This window comes from Orycteropus afer, unplaced genomic scaffold (assembly GCF_000298275.1).
Source record: "Orycteropus afer afer isolate SDZICR_OR568_19922 unplaced genomic scaffold, OryAfe1.0 scaffold00239, whole genome shotgun sequence".
Lineage (NCBI taxonomy): Eukaryota > Metazoa > Chordata > Mammalia > Tubulidentata > Orycteropodidae > Orycteropus > Orycteropus afer.
The window spans coordinates 5,252,346-5,270,820 of record NW_006921826.1 but is presented as its reverse complement, the minus strand read 5'-3'; the positions used below and the strand labels follow the sequence as shown (position 1 = coordinate 5,270,820).

The window sequence follows — 18,475 nt, the reverse complement described above, 5'->3', positions numbered from 1 at the left end:
AACAGGAAAAATGGCAGAAGATTGGGTCAACAAAGGCAGGGAGATGGTGGAAGAGAAAACCTCCTACTTGGGGCACCAGAACTCTCCAAGATCCATCTCTAGGAGTGCTGGTTTTCAAGTCTTTTTTGGAAACAAGGAAACTTGGGGAGAAAATGTGTAATCTGTCCACAGATTCTAGCTGGATGACTTAATTCCAAGCTCCACCTAGAATAAGGTTTGTTGATTGTCTCTGCTTTACTCCATTGGCATCTTAATCTCCAGACACCAGGGTTGGTCTCATAACTCGGTTTTTTTTTTTTTTTTTTTTTCCTTATGGTATCCAGTGTCTGTGAGACAATCATTCAGAAAGTGCTGGATCCAGTTGCCAATGTTTTGAAAGTTCTACAGAGGTTGACAGTGATGGACCATTGGAAGCCTTGACTTGGCCAGCACAGCCCTGAGGTCATAATAGCCTTTGAAAGCCCAGTGAGGTCAATGGACCATTTTGCCCACAGTCTAAGAGCCCCACCTGAGACACTCAGCTGAGAGCTTCTGGTAGCTGATTCTTCTGACCTTACAGTACATTATTTGATAGAAAAAGTATAGAGCACTGTATCAGCATCAGTGAAGGCTTTGAAAAATAGTCAAGAGGAGACTGTAAACCAAACACTGTTAAGCAAACAGTGCAACTCCCTCACAAAGCAGGTACTGTGCCTGGGTTTTTACAGTGAACCTTTCCTGATTAACACTACCTGTGCAGACAGCCAGTCTGGTTAGTTATCCAAAAGTCAGATTTCTAGACTATTTAAAAATAACACAACTTTGTTTCTTTCAGGCTCATATATTGACTGAAGCTAATGGTTAATATCTTATGGTAGGGTGCTTTGGTGGACAAATGTGGGTCTTTTGTAATGAGTACTTTTAGTATTTGTGAACAAAGATACTATTAAGCACTTTTAAAAAAAAAGTTTGTTTTCTCAAGATCCCATGGCTATCACATTTATAAATTATCTTTACAAAGGAAAACCTTTTCCCTTGGGCAGTTCAAAAGTAAACTTTAGCCTAGACTCTGTACCAAAAAAAAAAAAAAAAAAAAAGTGAACTCACTGTCGTGGAGTGGATTAGACTCATAGCGACCCCTCCTTGGGTTTCCGAGGCAGTATCTCTACAGAAGTAGATTGCCCAATCCTCCTTCTGAGGAGTGGCTGGTGGGTTAGAACCGCCAGCCTTCTGGTTAGCAGTCAAATGCCTTAGGCACTATACCACCAGAACTCCCGTACAGTTGTCCCAAATAGAACTGTGTTCTACAGGTTTTTAATGGAAGTAGATCACTGGGTCTTTCTTCTGTGATATTCCTAGGTGGACTTGAACCTCCAACCTTTAGGTTAGCATCTGAGTGCATTAACTGTTTTTACCACCCAGGGACCCCAATTTAGTGCACTCCATACTAGAGTTCTATTGCAAAATGGTCATGATTGTCCTAGATGAAGATATTTTTTTTCACTGGTCTTAGAGCTAATAAGGAAAAGCAAGGGTAGAGACTGGTAACTTACTTCCCCCTTTTCCACTCTTTTCCATCCGGTACTGGTAGATGTGTAGGGTGAAGAGCATGTGGGAATTGCGGTGGTCATCCTCATCACAGTCCTGCTGGTTGCTCCGGCGGGAGGCAATCGCAGCATCCAGGAAAAAGGCTGCTTTCTCCGCAGTGGGGGCCCGCAGCTCGCTCTGGTTCTGCAGCTGGAAGACAGAAGTTAAGAGCTGAAACTGCAGGCTGGAGAGGGCTTGCCTGTCACTCAAGCATGCATTTTAATGGCTCTATTCAGCTGGTATCCGTTCTGCATTCTGCGTAGTAAAGCCCCATGCCTCCTCAGCCTCTGTGCAATTCTCAGCTTAATTAATTACGTTTTGAAAATTTATACTGAGCACACTTACTGGGTAAAACATATTTTTACTCATTTTAAAACTTCAATAGAATCTGTAAATAGCAGGTGTGAAAAGCAAATGGTTGTTTTTGAGTGATCAATGGGAGCAGATGACCTGTCCTTATCACTGCAGAGGGCAGAAAACCAATACTCCATCCGTTTACCTAAGAAAACATGAGGGATGTGACTGTTGCTTGATTTCAAAGATTAGCTTGTTTGGGAATAGGCTTAGGTATGTTGCAAAATGTGAGACTAGATCTGACAGCACTGATATTCCAAAAGAGTGCAAACCTGGTGAGTTTAACTTGACTCCTAATTTTTCTGCGTATTAATTGAAGCTAGTTTTAGACCACATTTACTAGCATAATAATAATAAAAATAAGTATAAAGGGCACACAAAAAGCCCAAGATACATGAAAGTCTTACCTATATCATTTAAAGGATATCTATTTTTATCTCGAGAAACCCGTGCAGTGCAGTGGTTAAGAGCTCAGCTGCTAACCAAAAGGTCAGAGGTTTAAACCCACCAGACACTCCATGGGACAAAGGTATGGCAGTCTGCTTCCAGAAAGAACACAGTCTTAGAAACTTTATGGAGCAGTTCTACTCTGTCCCATAGGGTCTTTATGAGTTGGAATCGAATTGATGGCAATAGGTTTGGTTTTGGTTTATTTTTATCTTCAGTTCCTAAATTCATGCTCATGGCATACTTATTAAATGATTAAAGAAAGCAGAGTAGGTAATTTTTCTCAATCCTGTGAGATCCCTTGGCAATGATAGTAAGCCTTAATCAGAACAATTATATCGATCTGAGCTTCTCCTTGGACCAGCAGGATCAGCATTATCTGGGAACTTGTTAGAAATGCAAATTTTGGGATTCTACCCTTGACCTAGAAGCTCTGGTAGCATAGTGCCTAAGGCACTTGACTGCTAACCAGAAAGCTGGTGGTTCAAACCCACTAGCCACTCCTCGGAAGGAAGATGGGGCAATCTATTTCCATAGTGATACTGCCTTGAAAACACAAGGAGGGGTTGCTACGAGTTGGGTCCGACTCGACGGCACATAACAACAACAACAACCCTTGACCCTAATGAATCAGAAAATCGAGGGGTGGGGCCCCAGCATTGTTTGTTTTACTAAGCACTCTAAGTGGATCCAAACCAGAGTTTGAGAACCACTGTTCCAGAAAGTGTCATTCCTAAGTGAATTAAGGTTTGCATGACCAATTACAGGCAGTATCCCAACTTATAGACAACTCCTACTTGCCCTTTAATGTTATGTAAATTTTCCCTAACTTTGGACAGAACCAATCATGACTTGCAACAAATTCTTCATCACAATCACCTTTACCAGCTGCACATGCAGCTTTTAAATCATTGAAAAGGCTTTGAACCTTGCTCTAAAGTAAGGCTAAATAAGAACCACAACATACCTGTTCTGACTTACCTAGAAATTCTTAAAGACACAGGAATATGGATCTTGTTCATATCTGGGGAATTGCCTGAAGCTTGCACTCTAATTAGATCCCACATACAAATGGTATCTGAGGCATGTGTTAAAATTACGAAAAAGCCACCCTATTGGAGTTTTTATCTATGAGAATTGCACAGAACTAATCAGGCAATTAAATATGATAGTGTTATGAGTGGGATGTGTAGAATGTTCTGGAGACCTTAGGAGAAACATCTAAGCAGGCTTCCTGGAAGAAGTGACACCTAGCTGTGACCCAAAGGATAAGGAGCCAGCCAGATGAATAGTGAGAGCTTTCTTCCTAGGCACCTCTGGGTAGACACAAACCGCCAACTTTTTGGTTAGCAGCCAAGTACATTAACCATTTGCAGCACTTAGGGGCTCCTATCAAATTTGTCTGAAAAAGGAGGCTTCTGCTAACACTTGAAAATAAAGCCTAGTGTTAGAGACAGAAAGAATCAATTATTATGGATATGAACTAGGGAGCTGGTCAACCATTCCTACATCTTTCAACAGCTAGGGTGAAACCCTCTTCACCTCTTCACGGGCATGGCATCCTAAAAAGGTGAACTGGAGCTTCTCTGGCTTCCATACTTCTAGCAATTATATCCTGGTTCTAATTAGGAAGTAGTTATTAGTTTCTCCTTCAGCACTCCTAATCTGGCTGTAACCCAATGCCAGAAACACAGTTTATAAAGCCATAAACAGCCCCACTAATGGCTGGAGCTATTTGTGCAGAGCAGTAAATATTTCGGTTTGTTGTTAAACAAAAGAAAGATTGTATTTTTTTTTTCCAAAGGGGCGTAAAGAAAGTGAATTCAATTTCCCCTAAAATGCTACAACAATTGTGGTTCCTGCTCATTGTCAATTAGATTCAAGGTACAAATATTTAGGTTGGGTGAGCAGATGGCCCCACAGCTGCAGGCCATAAAGTTCCAGTCCACTTTAAAGTAAACACTCATAAGCCTTCCAGTTTACATGTTGAGTGATTCACATGCTGAACTGCCACAGGCTCCAAGGTAGGGAAGAGCCCCCTGGGGCAAGCTGAGCTCCAGGATCAATTACCTGCATGCCACAGATGGGGTCTTCACAGAGGTACACCCCCGGGGACTGGCCATCCTGCAGGCTGCCCGTGGCCACCTCAGACAGCAGGTCCCGGAGGTTCTCCTCTTTCCCGGACACTTCCACGGCTGAGATACGGACTGAAAAACGGGCTCCAGTCTTTTCTTTCCGTTCATTTATCAGCTTGAAGAGCCAAGAGATAGCACAGGGGATGATGCCAAGGTTCTGCATGGAATCATCCTTTCCAATCATGGTATAGGATTTTCCTGGGAGAGCAAGGGAAGAAAGGGAAGCAGGGTGAGTACTCAGGCATCATTCCATAGAGTCTAAAGAACAGATGCAAAGCAGAGGGTAGAAGCAAACTAAAAGGCCATCAACAGATGAACAGATAAAAAATATATGGTATATAATACAACTGATTATTACTTAGTCATAAGAGAAATGAAGTTCTGACACATGCTACAACAGGGATGAACCTTGAAAATATTATGCTGAGTGAAATAAGGCAGGTGCAGAAGGACAAGTACTGTATGATCTCACTCATATGAAATACAATAGGCAAATGTATAGAGACCAAAGTTTATTGGTGGTTAGTAGGGGTGAGAAGGAGGGGGAAGAGGGGGATCATTGTTTAGGAAGCATTCAGTTTCTGTTTACGAGGATGGAAAATTTGGCAATGGATATTGGTGATGGTTGTACAACATAATTAATGTAATTTATGTTACTATACAAGTGAAAAATGTAAATTGGCAAATATTGTGCTGCATATACATTTTTACAAAAAAAGTATGAAGGACGAAGAAGAAAGACACAGGGAAGTGGGAAGGAGGGAAGAAAAGAAATGAAAATGTGAGAAAAATACAAAGAATGGACAACGACAAAAAAGGGTCATTTCCTAGTAACACTGATTGAACGGCTATAATAAAGAATGTGAGAGCCCAGACAGTTGACAAAATTAAATCACATTTTACCTTTAGGAGGATCCCAGAAATCACAAGCTCTACCATTCCTGCACTGTTTTACATAGAGCAGAAAGGCAGGGACCTTTCATCACGATTACAGTTCTTTTTATAGCTGCCCCACAGAGTAACTTCACATACTTACACTTTATATCCTTTCTCAAGTTAAATGCTGTGTATATTTTTATAGCATGAGCAATTCCCATTAAAACCTGGATCACTGCTTTGATCAGAGAAGGGCTGGGGGAGACAGATGTGGCAGTGAGATGAAATGGGCTTTTTGTCTTGGACTAGAACTGGCCTTTATCTTCAAGGGACACTTTTTTGAGCGCCCTAGATTACTAACTTATCATGCATATAAAGTAGGACTTGGTGAGCAGATGGCCACAGGTCAGGAGTAAGAAAGGACTGTGAGGGGACTGAATCATCAAAACCCTTGTTTGAACTCTTACAGACTGCTGGTGGGACTGCAGAATGGTAAACCACTATGGAAAATGATATGGTGCCTCCTGACAAAGCTAGAAATAGAAATACCAGGCAGTCCAACGATCCCACTCCTATGTGCTAGAGAAATGAGTGGTGACATGAACAGACATATGCACACCCATGTTCATCACAACACTATTCACAATATCAAAAAGATGGAAACAACATCAATGTTCATCAGTGGAGGAATGGATAAACAAACTGTGGTAAATAATACAATGCAATATTGTGCAATGATAAAAATGACAATGAATCCATGAAACATTTCATGACATGGATAAATCTGGAAGACATGCTGAGTGATATAAGTCAAACACAAAAAGATAACTATTGTATGAGACCACTATTATAAAAAGTCAAGCATAGATTTACACACAGGAAGAAACACTCTTTAGTGGTTACCAAGGATGGGATGGGGAGGGAGGGAGAAGCTCTAACTAGACAGCAGGCAAGAGTTAATTCTGGTGAAGGGAAAGGCAACGCAAAACATGGCGGAAGTCAGTACAATGTGAACAAGGTAAAGAGAGGTATGCGAGAATGAAGGACAACTATGGTAAATGCTACAACATATATAGTCCTAAAACAGCAGTAATAACTAACAATAATTTCTATGTAGATACATAGGTAAATATGTATGTTAAATAGGTGAGGGAGGTTATATGGGAGTACACCTGCATACATATATAGGTATGGAAGTAGATACTTCCAGATATTTGCAAATGCTGCATGTATACTAATATCTCTCATACAGCATATAGGTGGCATAGTTAGAGAAACTACTTACACACTGGGACTGAACCACTGGACCTGGAGACTAAGGGCTATAGCCACAGGGGACATCTAGGTCAACAGGAAAAATACAGTTCATAAAGACAATGTTCTACATCCTAGTCTGATGAGGAGTATCTGAGTATTAAAAGCTTGGGAAAAACCATCTAAGAAGTAGCTATTGCTCTCTTCCCATTGTTGTTTCTGTTGTTATGTGCTATCGAGTTGGACCTGACTCATAGTGACCCCTCCTTGGGTTTCTGAGGCAGTATCACTACGGAAGTGGATTGCCCCATCTTCCTTCCGAGGAGGTGGCTGGTGGGTTTGACCTGCCAGCCTTCTGGTTAGCAGTCAAGTGCAGAAGAGAATGAAGCAAAATGTAAACTTGAGGAAGCATTTAGTCCAAAGGACTAATGGCCCACAAGAACAACAGCCTCCTTTAAGCTGAGTCCAGAAGGATGAGATGGTACCCAGCTACCACTAATGACCACTCCAACCAAGACTATAACAGAAGGTCCCGGTTAGAATGGGTAAAAAATGTAGAACAAAATTCAAAGCCAAAAACAAACAAAATCATGACCAGACTTACTTGTCAAAAAGAGACTAGAGGAATCCCTGAGACTATAGCTCCAAGAAAACCTAACTTGAAACTGAAGGCAGTACCAGATAATAGATGTGACTACACACAAACAAGGAGCTCTGGTGATGTAGTGCCTAAGGCACTTGACTGCTAACCAGAAGGTTGGCAGTTCAAACCCACCAGCCACTCCTCGGAAGGAAGATGAGGCAATCTACTTCCATAGTGACACTGCCTTGGAAACCCAAGGTGGGGTCGCTATGAGTTGAGGCAACTCAATGGCACATAACAACAACAACATACACAAACAACATGAAAACTGTGTTCCTTAGAACAACCAAGTATACGAGAACAAAATGGCAACATTTGCCCAAAACCAAAGATGAGGAGACTGGGAGGGACAGGGAAACTGGATGAGCAGAAGTGGGAAATTCAAGAGCATCTCAAAACATTGCAGGGATTGCAACCAATGTCATGGAACAATTGGTATATGAACTATTGATTAGGACAACGAATTTGTTATGTAAACTCTCACCTGAAGCACAATAAAATGTTTTAAAACAAAAAGCTCGTTGGGGAATTTCACTGCCTCCTTTTACAGATGCTTCAGCACACAGATGTTCACTACAGCATTCGGAGATTGGGAAGCAGGGAGAGCTATCAGACTACTTATCCAGGCAGGTCCTAACACAGGGCTGGGCTTTGCTGGGAAGCTGCTCCTCTGGGTTTTATGCTGGCTCCATCTACCAACCCCTGTCCTCTTGAGGAGGATGAGGACCCTGTTTACTCCCCAAACAGCCCCTGCTCGGGATATCTAACTATCCTTGCTTGCTTTCTGGACTTGACACTGACCTAAACCAACTGGGAACAACCTGCAACTCCTTCTTTCATCTCTTGGACTTGAAGGCTCCACAATGAATGGATGTCTACTTATGGCAAACACCTACATTTCCACTAATAGTGAATGCTTACACACCACAAGCAGAAATGCTTATTAATGATTATCTAATTTAGCATTTAAACAAAATTTAATCCTTTATTTAATCTGAGGCTTCTGAGACCAAGACAGAAGGAGGGGTGGGGCCCACAAGGAATCCAACGAACAGCAGGAAAAAGCAAACTTTTACTAACCCAGCTTGGCATGGCCAAAACAGAACACACAGCCGTCTGCTCCATTGACCACGGACTGGATCACCTCTGCCACTGTTCCAGCACACACTTCAGCCTGTCAGACATAGAGGAAACACAGTGGTGAGTGGACCAAATGCGCCAACGTACCATCAACAATATAAAGGTGAGGCCCCCCCCCCATTTCCTGGTCTGCTGGGCCCAGAGTCTCCCCATTCCCAAGTAGGTCAGCCTCTGTCATGAAGTTTCAGAGGTACACAGAACCCTCCTGTAACTTCCACCCCTTGCAAGCCTGAGCATCACACATGTTAACTGCAAACACCCTTCTACTAAGTGGTGCTGTACCTATAAACCAGGTAGGAACAGACTGAAATGTGAACATAGGGAGCCCATGAACCTCATTTCTCTCTCCTCATGTGCCACTCTGGCCTCCTGTGCAAGCCATTTAAACATACCATTCAAAGCTCTGGTGGCATAGTGGTTAAGGCATTTGGCTGCTAACCAAAAGGTCAGTAGTTTGAACCCATCAGTTGCTCTGCAGAAGAAAGATGAGGCAGTCTGCTTCCATAAATATTTACAGCCTTGGAAACCTAGTGGGGTCCCTATGAGTTGGAATCAACTTGATGACATTGAGCTTTGTCTTGCTTTTTTCTATGAGACATTGGTGATTCTCACCTTCCATGAAGGAGACCCAGATTTCATTCCCAAGCAAAGCACCTCATGCACAGCCATCACCCATCCGTCAGGGGAGGCTTGTGTATTGCTATGATGCTGAATAGGTTTCAGCAGAGCTTCCAGACTCAGACAGACTGGGAAGAAAGGCCTAGTGACCTACTTCTGAAAATCAGCCAGTGAAAACCCATATAGATCACAATGGTCTAATCTGCAACTGATGATGGGAATGGCTCAGGACCTGGCAACATAGTATTCAGTTGTATGTGAGGTCATCATGAGTTAACGGTTGACTAGATGACAGCTAACAACAACATTCACCCTCTGCAAACTAGGTCTTTCCTTTACATATTAATAAAACTTCTGAAATGGGCCAGGTTTATTAGAGACAGAAAAGTAATGTGGCATTTTAGGAGAGAGACCATGAGAAACACTAGTTCTAATATAAGCAGGAAGAAATCTGTGATATATGCCTGCTTTCTCTCTTGACTGACTTCCACTTTCTCAATCCATGGCCTCCTCTTTTCAAGACCAGCCTGCTCTTTCTTTCTCTACTAATATATTCAACACACACAAGATCAATAACCACTTTTCAGTATGTCATAACAGGTGTTCTGGAGCTGTTGTGTTGTGTCCCATCTCCAATTTAATCATTAAGTCCTTAGGGGCTAGGGTTTTCAGATGTTTCTGTTATTTCCCCATAATTCCCAATAATATAGATAGAGATAGATAGCAGCCATCAAGTCGGATCTGACTCATGGCAACTTTATGGACAACAGAACAACATGCTACTCAGTCCTGTGACATATGCATGATGGCCAGTATGTTCAAGTCCTTCACTGTAGCTACTGTGCCAATCCATGTCACCATGGGTCTCCCTCAGCCTTACTGGTCCTCTGCTTCATCAAGTGTGATCCCTCCCTCTAGCATGTCCCTCTAGTGACAGATCCTTCCTTATGACATATCTAAAGCAAGTGGATGGAACACTCTTCTGTTGTGATTCATAGATTTTCACTGGCTAATTTTCAGAACTAGATTGCCAAGCCTTTCTTCCTAGTCTATCTTAGTCTGGAAACTCTGCTAAAACCTGTCCAACATGAATCACCCTGCTGATTTTTCAAAGACTTGTGGCATAGCTTCCAGCATCACAGCATCAAGCAAGCCATCATAGTACGATAACTGACAGCCAAGCGGTAGCCCAAAAATACAGTGGTCTGCAAACAATAGGAACTCCATAAATTATGTGGACGAACTTAGAGGTCTGAGAAATCTCTCTCTCTCTCTCTCTGGTTAGCATGTGAAACTTGCATCACAGCCAAACCCCCTGGCATCCAGTGAATTCTGAACTCATAGTGACACTATAGAAAAGAGTAGAATGCCCTATAGTTTTTCCAAGGCTGTAAATCTTTATGGAAGCAGACTGCCAGATCTTTCTCCTGCAGTGCAGCTGGTGGGTTCAAACCACCCACCTTTCAGTTAGGAACTGAGCACTTAACCACTGCACCATCAGAGCTCCTTGTATAGCAGCAGGAGGACAGAATTACATGCTGTGTCTTGTTGCCTTCATTTCAGTCTCGCATTGGAGTCAGACCTCAGTGAAGCATTCAGGCTGTGCAAACATTGCTGCTTGCAGTAATCAGAGCAATGTGCCTCCCAGTGGGAATCTGAAAACCAGCAGCCTCGGCAATGAATACAGTTATTCAGTTCCAGGTTTCCATAGCACAATGAACCTAAGTATTCAGAAATCAATTTTCTCTCCCAAATAGAAATTGAGAAACACACTTCTAACCACTGTCAATTGTTCCAGTGGTCAATGCAGCAACTCTGCTGGGCACTCCGCCTGGATGAAGGTGACAGCAGGACAGTGCTGCCAAATGGATCACCAGGTCTTTCACACTCCCCAGGAACCAGGCAATGAGAGGCTGGTGCTAAACCCTGGGATTGTGGCTGCACAATCGTGAAGGAATTTGCCAGAGGCACCTCTCCAGAGCAGGAAGAAGTTATTGTGTAATGAACTCTGTCTTCTTTGGACAGAGTGAGATGAGACTTGGGAGGCTGAGAGCTTTGAAACATGCATTAAAAAACAAAAAACAAAAACCACTGTATTAGATTCCAGAATCACTGGGGAGACTGATGGTGGTGTGTGGATCAAACTGCCTTCATTGGTCAATTTGTACAATGGCTTGTGGGGGGCATAGACACAGGACTAGCACAGGACAGGGCTGGCATCACATTGTAGGGGTCCAGTCTTGTGATCCATTGAGAACAGAGTGGTCAACAACATGTCTACCTGGTGCGAAAGGGCCAACACTGACCCCTTAAGGAACTGCCTTAATTCCCTATGGTGCTGTATGAAATAGCACAATGTGGGTGGCTTTAAAGAACAAAAATTTATTATCTCATAGTTCTGGAGGCTAGGAGTCCAAATCATGGTCCTGGTCATGATGATTTATTTCATCTGAGGGCTCTGAAAGAGGAACTGTTCCATGCCTCTCTCCTGCTTTCTGGTGGCTCCCAGCAATCTGTGGTGTTCCCTGGCTTTCATCTGCTTCCAGAGTCACATGGCCATCCTTCCTCTGTGTCTTTTCTCCTTATAAGATACCATTTAGATGGAATTAGAATCCTACTCGAGTATGACTTCATGTAAACTGATAACATCTTCAAAGACTCTATTTCCAAACAAGGTCATGTTGACAGGTACCAGATGTTAGGACTTATCACATGTTTCTGTGGAGGCATGATTCAATCCATAAGAAGGCCCTGGCTGCCTTTCCCATCTTGGCTTTGAGAGGCATGCGGCCTTCCCAAGCACAGACGCCATGGGCAGGGACAGGCCTGCAGGAAGCCTCTGCTCAACCATAGGTCTGAGGTCTCCCTACCACTCCTCTCATAAGCAGAAGTTTGCCCCAGCAGTGGGCAGCTAATGATTGCCAAGACCATTTAACAGCAATGAGCATCACTCCTAAGGGCAAGGAGTAAGAAGAAATTTTCTGATCATTGCTAAACTTCATGAAGCTAATGTTCTTAGAAACTGAGAGAAGGCATAACTCATAATTACCCCAGTCCACTGTAGTAGCTGCTGCTTCACAGACCAACAGCAAGGACCTGGGAGCAGAGGTCTACTCTGCACACTTTTTGGCTTTTGTGCTTTGGAGGCTCAAAGGTCGCCCACTCCTAGGGGACTGAGGCTGATCATGCCCAGCAGCAAGATACTAATATTAATGATGATATGGGGGCACTGGTGATCAGTGGTAGAATTCTAGCCTTCCATGGAGGAGGCTGGTTAAACTCCTGGCTGATGTATCTCTTGTGCAGCCAGTACTCATCTGTTGTTATTGTTGTTGTTAGGTGCTGTTGAGTCGGCTCTGACTCATAGCGACCCTACGCACAACAGAATGAAACACTGCCCAGTCCTGCACCAGACTCACAATCCTTTCCATACCAGAGCCCATCGTTGCAGCCACTGTGTCAATCCATCTCATTGAGGGCCTTCCCATCTTTGGCTGACCCTCCACTTTACCAAGCATGATATCCTTCTCCAGGGAATGGTCCCTTCTGACAACATGACCAAAGTAAGTGAAATGAAGTCCAGCCATTCTCGCTTCCAAGGAGCATTCCAGCTGCACTACTTCCAGGACAGATTTGTTAGTTCTTCTGGCAGTCCATGGTACTTTCAGTTTTCTTTGCAATACCACAATTCAAAAGCATCAACTCTTCTTCAGTTTTCCTTATTCATTGTCCAGCTTCCACATGCATATGAGGCTATTGGAAATACTGTGGCTTGAGTTAGGCGCACCTTAGTCTTCAAAGAGACATCTTTGCTCTTCAGCACTTTAAAGAAGTCTTTTGCAGCAGATTTGCCCAGTGCAATACGACATCTAATTTCTTGACTGCTGCTTCCACTGGTGTTGATTGTGGAACCAAATAATATGAAGTCTTTGACAACTTCAATCTTTTTTCCATTTATCATGATGGTGCTTATTGGTTCAGTTGTGAGGATTTTCGTTTTATGTTGAGGTGTAATCCATACTACAGACTGTAGTCTTTAATCTTCATCAGTAAGTACTTCAAGTCATCTTCACTATCAGCAAGCAAGGTTGTGTTGTCTGCATATCACTTGTTGTCAATGAATCTTCCTCCAATCCTGATGCTATGTTCTTCTTCATATACTCTAGCTTCTCGGATTATTTGCTCAGCATACGGATTGAATAAGTATGGTGAAAGGATACAACCCTGATGCACTCCCATCCTTGTATTAAACCATGCAGTATCCCCTTGTTCTGGTCAAATGATGGCCTCCTGGTCTATGCACAGGTTCTGCATGAGCTCAATTAAGTGTTCTGGAATTCCCATTCTTCCCAATGTTATCCATGATGTGTTATGATCCACACGGTTGAATGCTTTTGCATAGTCAATAAAACACAAGTAAACATCTTTCTGGTATTTGCTTTCAGTGTTGGTGAAGGCTTATGTGTTGCCAAGATGTTGAGCTGGTTTTAGTGGAGCTTCCACACTATGGTGCACTAAGAAGAAAGGACTGGTGATCTACTTCCAAAAAATCAGCCAGTGAAAACCCTCTGGATCATAATAGTCCAATACTGTCGAGCATGAGGGTCCCATGAGTCAGGAGGCCAGCTTGACAATAGCTAACAACAATGATGATGATATAATAGCAGTAACAGCTAACATCTATTGGGCGTTTAGTATATCCTGGCTCTGTTCTAGGAGGTCTGGCAGCACAGTAGTTAAAACGTTCTGCTGCTAACCAAAAGGTCAGTGGTTCCAACCTACCAGCCACTCCACAGGAGAAAGATGAGGCAGTCTGCTTCTGTAAAGATTTGCAGCCTTGGAAACCCTTTGGGGGCTGTTCTACTCTGTCCTATAAGGTTGCTTTGAATCGATGGCAATGGGTTTTGGTTGGCTCTGTTCAAAATACCTCACATATACCAACTCAGTGAATCACAGCAACTGATGAGGTGTATTTTAGTCATATCCTTCTTTTATAGATGAGGACATTGAGGTCCAGAGAGGTTAAGTGTCTTTGTCAAGGACCCACTGCTGGTAAGAATGGTGGAGGTCAAATTCACTAGCAAACCAAACAGGATACACAGAGGTTAATTGGAAGAATATAGCAAAGATATCTGCTCAGGAAAGGGACTAGGAACAAATGACTTAATCTTTAAGTCTGTGTTTCCTCTTCTATCATGTGAAAATAGTAATTCCCCTCTTTTCTATACCACAGAATTCTAGCAAGAGTCAAAGGGATTAATGCATACGAAATAACTTGGAAACTGCAAATATATGTTGTTTAATATTGGAAAATTTTTTTAAATGAAAAAATTCTGAAATAAGTGAAACTGCCATCAGATGAGTGCTGAGTATATTGAGCATGAGAACAATTTGTGAAATGTAAGCAAAGATTAACAATAGAAATGGCTCCTTTTTCTGGAATAAATCTAAAAGTCATTAATAGTTCCTGCTTAACTTAGAGTTTGCTGTGGGATTCTGACAATTCATGGAGATTTGTTTCTGAAAAGTTTTAACTGCATTAATTAAATTACCTGTAGGCCATTTATTAGCCCCAATGTCAGGTTTAGATTACTAAATTCATTGTGTGGTACAACATACAATAAACATAATGAGGAGAGAAACCACTGAACTTATTCATAAAATACTTTGTCTTCTCTAGGTGAAACTCTTTGGAAACCACATTGTCAGTTTCCTACATGCCTATGGTATAATACAGGAGTCTGTGTGAACATCATTACTTTCTGTGCTCAGAAGTGGACATAGAAGAAATTAACAGAAGCTGAAACTAGCAATTAATAGCACCATTGTCCTCAGGTGCTGCTACAAGCTATTAGTTACCACACTAAACATTGTTTTATATATATCTTGGGAGGTACTAGCAATTTATCTGAAAAGTGTAGCTGTCTGATGCCAAAATGCAAGCAAAGCAGACTACTGTACACCTGTAACCTGGCTGACTTATTTACATCTGCACTCATTCAGCCCTAGACTCATGTCCCCTCTCCTATCCCCAGTCCCTCACAGAAGTAGGCACTGTTTGGTACTACCCATATCCATCAAATTTCCCAGAGCCATTCCCAGTAAGAATGGATGTTAACTAGAAGATTCAGTTGCAACATCTGGTAGACTATGCACTTAAATGCCTGCTCATCGTACAGGAATCTTGGTACCTGGGGCTTCCACATAGCTTACAAATTATTGTCACTGTCATTTAACAAAAATGGCCATAATTCTTCATCCTCACCTGTATGCTTGCCCCTCTCAATGTGACTTTGCCCTTCTCCCATCAAGAGATAGATTATCTTTTCTACCTCCTCTTGAATCAGGGCCTGTGACTTGCTTTGGTCAGTAGTGTGATGTTGTATCAATTCTGAGCCTAGAAGAGGTCTTGCATGCCACTGCCATGAGAACAAACCCAAGCCAGCCTGCTGGATGATGAGAGACAATGTGGAAGAGAGACCACTCGTCCTGGCCAAGGCTATTCTAGACCAGCCTAAAGCCAGCTAATGCCAAAACAGGTAATAGCACCCAGCCAAGACTAGCAAAGCTACCTACCAAACCCATGATTGATCATGTGTGTCTGCTGATCTAGGACGAGAACTGCTCAGCCGACCCATAGACTTGTGAGCAATATACTAAATGTTCACTGTTTTAAGCCACTGAATTTTAGGATGGTTTGTAATGCAGCAATAGCTTACTGATACAACAGCTATATCCTAGCTTCTCTTCTCCGCGCCCCCCCCCACACACACACACACATCCAGGCCACAGGACTGCATTTCAACTTGTTTCCCTGCCTACCATGCCAGGACCTCACTAGGATGAGACCTGCTCTCAACCCCAATGGGCATTCATAAAGGGCTCTAAGACTCTGCCTAACTCTAACCCAGCTCCCTGAAAGTTGGTTTTCCCTCTTATTTATCCATGTCCAGAAGCCCATGCAGGAGCGGGCCCATCCATTCATTAGTGGACCAATCACCTAGCAAGTTGATGCATTCTTTCCCACAAATTCTACACCTATCAGCTGTCTCCCTGCTTCTGTGAATCTGTATCTCTTGAAATTGCAGTACACTGATCTTTTCCAAAGTATGACATCAGTAATTTAAAAGGCCAAATTATTTTTCAAAAAATGAAGAAAGAAAGAAAGAAACCAAACCCACTGCCATGGAGTCAATTCTGACTCATAGCAACCTTAATCAATGAAGCTCAAACTGACTCCTAAAAGTCGTATACATAAGGGACTGGTTCATCACAGTACCCTGGAAGATGACCTCCCAGCTCACAGGTACCAGTAAATGAGTAAATACTTCTTATAAACTCATCAAAATTGCCTGTGCCTCAGAGAGGGTTTTATACTCACTTGAGAAGCATCTTGTGGAAAAACTGCATCAAAGGCAAACATCTTAGGAGGGACCTGGTTGCCTCTCTTCTGGAAGGCATTTTGACCCCCACAAGTCAGGGGGTCATACAAAGTGATTTGCTTCTTCCGTGGGTCCACCTTTAAGAAGGAGCTGGATTCTGATGTGTCACGAGCCAACGTGGAACAGATGCGAAGCATCACTTTCACCTATTAAGAAACAAAGATGGGAAACCTCATGGATTAAGATAGCTGGGCAATTTATGATGGAGTATCCTTATGGACTCTAGAGACATAAATATACATGGCAGCATTGAGCTTTCTCATGATAAATTACAATGAAATGCAGCATAATTCTCAGTGGAGCATGGGAAAACTGATAAGTCTATAATTACCAGGTAGAATACTGTAATACAGAGATGGTACACCATGTTCTTTGTCTTTTTATTAATGCAATTGAAAATTAACTGTGACCTGATGGCCCAGTTACATAGATGAAAGGTAATCTGGACTGCCAAGCTATAGGGGCTAGTGCAGTTCTCTTGAAGCTCACAGATCAATAAACCATGCACATAAAAGTTAGCTCTGTAATTTACTCCTTGCCCGTGCTCATCAGGATTCTTGGAGACAAAACTCACAGTTACTAATGTCATCATTAGAGAGTTATGAGATATCCTGTTTTTAATGGTCAGGATTTGAAATGTGTCCCAAGGGGCAACTGCGATAAAAAAGTTTGTTCAAAACATGTTATTTGGAATCCCATTAAGTGAGTGTACAGAAGTTGTCATCTCAGGGAATGAAAGCGTATCTCTGTGGGAAGCAGGAGGCAGTGCACCTTTAACCCACCTTCTGAGTAATTCAACATGAGCATAACCAGTGCTGACAGCCAGGCCAGCCTCACTCCTCTGATTGAGTGTGGTACTTAAGGAAATGGGCTGGTTGCCCTGGAGGCCTAAGGCAGGTGAAAATCAGGCTAAAGCCACACACACACAGGTCTGGAGGCTAATGTCCTCTGCCAAGGAGGGCATTTTGCTCCTTCACCAGCTCTTTGTTACCATGTTGCTAGTTCAGTTCACCATGCGTCCCATGTCAACATATGTCATTTGAGCACCTACTATAGTATTATCCAGGTATTGGGGATACAAAGACGCATAATACAAGGACTAGCAGGCAGATAGATGCAGAAACATAAATTTAGTAACATTATGTGGTAAGGTCTGCATGTATATACAGGATTTAAAGAAAATATCCCTCTCTTGCTATCGACCCCTCCTTGGGTTTCCAAGGCGGTGTCCCTATGGAATTAGATTGCCCAATCTTCCTTCTGAGGAGTGGCTGGTAGGTTTGAACTGCCAGCATTCTGATTAGAAGTCAAATGCCTTAGGTACTATGCCACCAGAGCTCCCCTAGTCAGTTGTTAGGTTCAATGAAATCTCAGTTATGCAATTTTGGGGGGAGGGAGGTTGTACATTTTTAAATAAAATATTTCAAACATACAGAAATGTTCAGAGAATATTATGCATAAGGGAATGAGGTCACCCTCCTGCACTTCTGAGTTCTGTCTGCTAAGACATGGAAACTAATTTGAAGAGTACAAAGCTGAAATGAGACTGATTCCCAGGGCACTGAGCTCCTGAGATGTACTGCCCTGTCCCCCTCTGTGCTTGTTCTCATAACGTAAGAACGATACTGATGTGTGGATCCAGCGGAGTTCCTGGGTGGTTGGTGCAAGCAGTTAGCATACTCATCTGCTAAGTGAAATGTTGAAAGTTCAAGTCCACCCAGAGGCACCTTGGAAGAAAAGCCTGGGGATCTACTTTTGAAAAATCAGCCACTGAAAACTCTATGGAGCAAAGTTCTGCTCTGACACATATGGAGTCTCCACAAGTCAGAGTTAACTTGATAGCAATTTTCATTTAAAAAAAAAAAATTTTAAATTTTTGCCACCGGTGGATCCAGAGGGTGAGTGTGTGGTAGAAGGAGTATGAAGTTGGGATGAGGCTGTTCTCTTTGGATTCTAATTGTGGTTCTCCCATTATAATGGTGCATAATGATACCTACCAT

General features: G+C 42.6%; 1 protein-coding gene across 1 annotated transcript in view; it reads right to left on the bottom strand.

Annotated features, from left to right (window-relative positions):
* The window catches only part of KIF26B (kinesin family member 26B), a 781,172-nt gene that overhangs the window by 128,829 nt on the left and 633,868 nt on the right, over nucleotides 1–18,475 (bottom strand). Inside the window, exons 6-9 of the mRNA XM_007949154.1 lie at nucleotides 16,415–16,621; nucleotides 8,356–8,449; nucleotides 4,438–4,700; nucleotides 1,533–1,716 (exon numbers count right to left, since the gene is read on the bottom strand). Of these exons, the coding sequence (XP_007947345.1) occupies nucleotides 1,533–1,716; nucleotides 4,438–4,700; nucleotides 8,356–8,449; nucleotides 16,415–16,621 (748 nt within the window). The remainder of the gene's footprint in view (nucleotides 1–1,532; nucleotides 1,717–4,437; nucleotides 4,701–8,355; nucleotides 8,450–16,414; nucleotides 16,622–18,475) is intronic.